Genomic DNA, 1,134 nt, shown 5'->3' with positions numbered 1-1,134 from the left:
GCCTCCCTGCTCAAGCTGCTGGCCCCATGACTCGACTTCAGAACAAGTGGAAGATGATGAATGGATGTTCATTACAAAGAAACAATTACTTACAATAATGCAGCCCTCTATCCGCATGTTCACTTGCTCATACAGCCAAACCTGGATTCGTGAGCGCTGTAAATAAAGGAGAAAATCATTTAAAATTGTATTTTTTCATCACAACATTAATGACTGGAAGAAAGCAAAGTGGTAGTGACTTACATTTTGAAGGTATCTGAAAATAAGGTTCTGAAACATAAGTCAAGGAAATCAAAGTAACAAACAACAATTTAAAAATATAATTTTTTAACAAAAATAATAACACCATGCTACTGTCTAGTCATCAATTTTAAACAATCTTGTTTGGCAATCATTTTATTTTTTAGTACCAACAGCTTACAAATGTTACTGGATTATGATACATGCCACTGAGGCTTGGTGTTCAATAAAAAACAACAAAATTAAAGAGTGTGACGCAGAACAGCTCAGAATCAAAGTTTCATCCTGCCTCAGCAATGCCAAACCACCACCTTCCAACATCAGTAGAGAGGAGAGGGATGCACTCACCACTCTTAGCAAGGACAAAAACATCATCATTCTCCCAGCAGACAAAGGAAGGTGCACAGTGATTTTGAACCAGAAAGACTATCATGAGAAAGTTATGACACTCCTTAGTGACTTAAACACTTATGAACCTCTGAAAAGAGATCCAGGAAGTGGTTACAAGAAGAAGTTGATAGATTGCCTGAAAATTTTGGAGCAGGACAAGGCTATTGACCGTTTTCTGTACCACAGACTGTACCCAGGGGAGGCCACACCTAGTCTGTATGGTTTACCTAAAATCCACAAACAAGGTGTACCTTTAAGACCAATTGTTAGTATGATTAACTCTGTCACTTACAATGTTTCCAAATATCTGGCGTCGGTACTCATCCCTTTAGTTGGCAGCTCAGAACACCACATACAGAACACCATGGACTTTGTGGATAAGGTGAGGGATGTCATAATGGAGACTGATGAAACAATGGTCTCTTTTGATGTCACATCACTCTTTACGTGCATTCCTGTTGATGATGCAGTAGAGGTGGTCAGTTTAAAATTAAAATCAGACAC

At 38.6% G+C, this 1,134-nt stretch overlaps 1 protein-coding gene across 1 annotated transcript in view; it reads right to left on the bottom strand.

Moving 5' to 3' along the window:
• snrpe (small nuclear ribonucleoprotein polypeptide E) overlaps window positions 1-279 on the bottom strand; it is a 9,460-nt gene extending 9,181 nt beyond the window's left edge. The window contains exons 1-2 of the mRNA XM_037679086.1: window positions 244-279; window positions 94-156 (exon numbers count right to left, since the gene is read on the bottom strand). Coding sequence (XP_037535014.1) covers window positions 94-156; window positions 244-279 — 99 coding nt within the window. The remainder of the gene's footprint in view (window positions 1-93; window positions 157-243) is intronic.
• Between the last annotated feature and the right edge of the window lie 855 nt (window positions 280-1,134).

This window comes from Nematolebias whitei, chromosome 7 (genome assembly GCF_014905685.2).
Source record: "Nematolebias whitei isolate Nwh7 chromosome 7, NemWhi1, whole genome shotgun sequence".
In the NCBI taxonomy this organism is placed as follows: Eukaryota; Metazoa; Chordata; class Actinopteri; order Cyprinodontiformes; family Rivulidae; genus Nematolebias; species Nematolebias whitei.
This window is presented reverse-complemented; position numbering and strand designations above follow the sequence as displayed.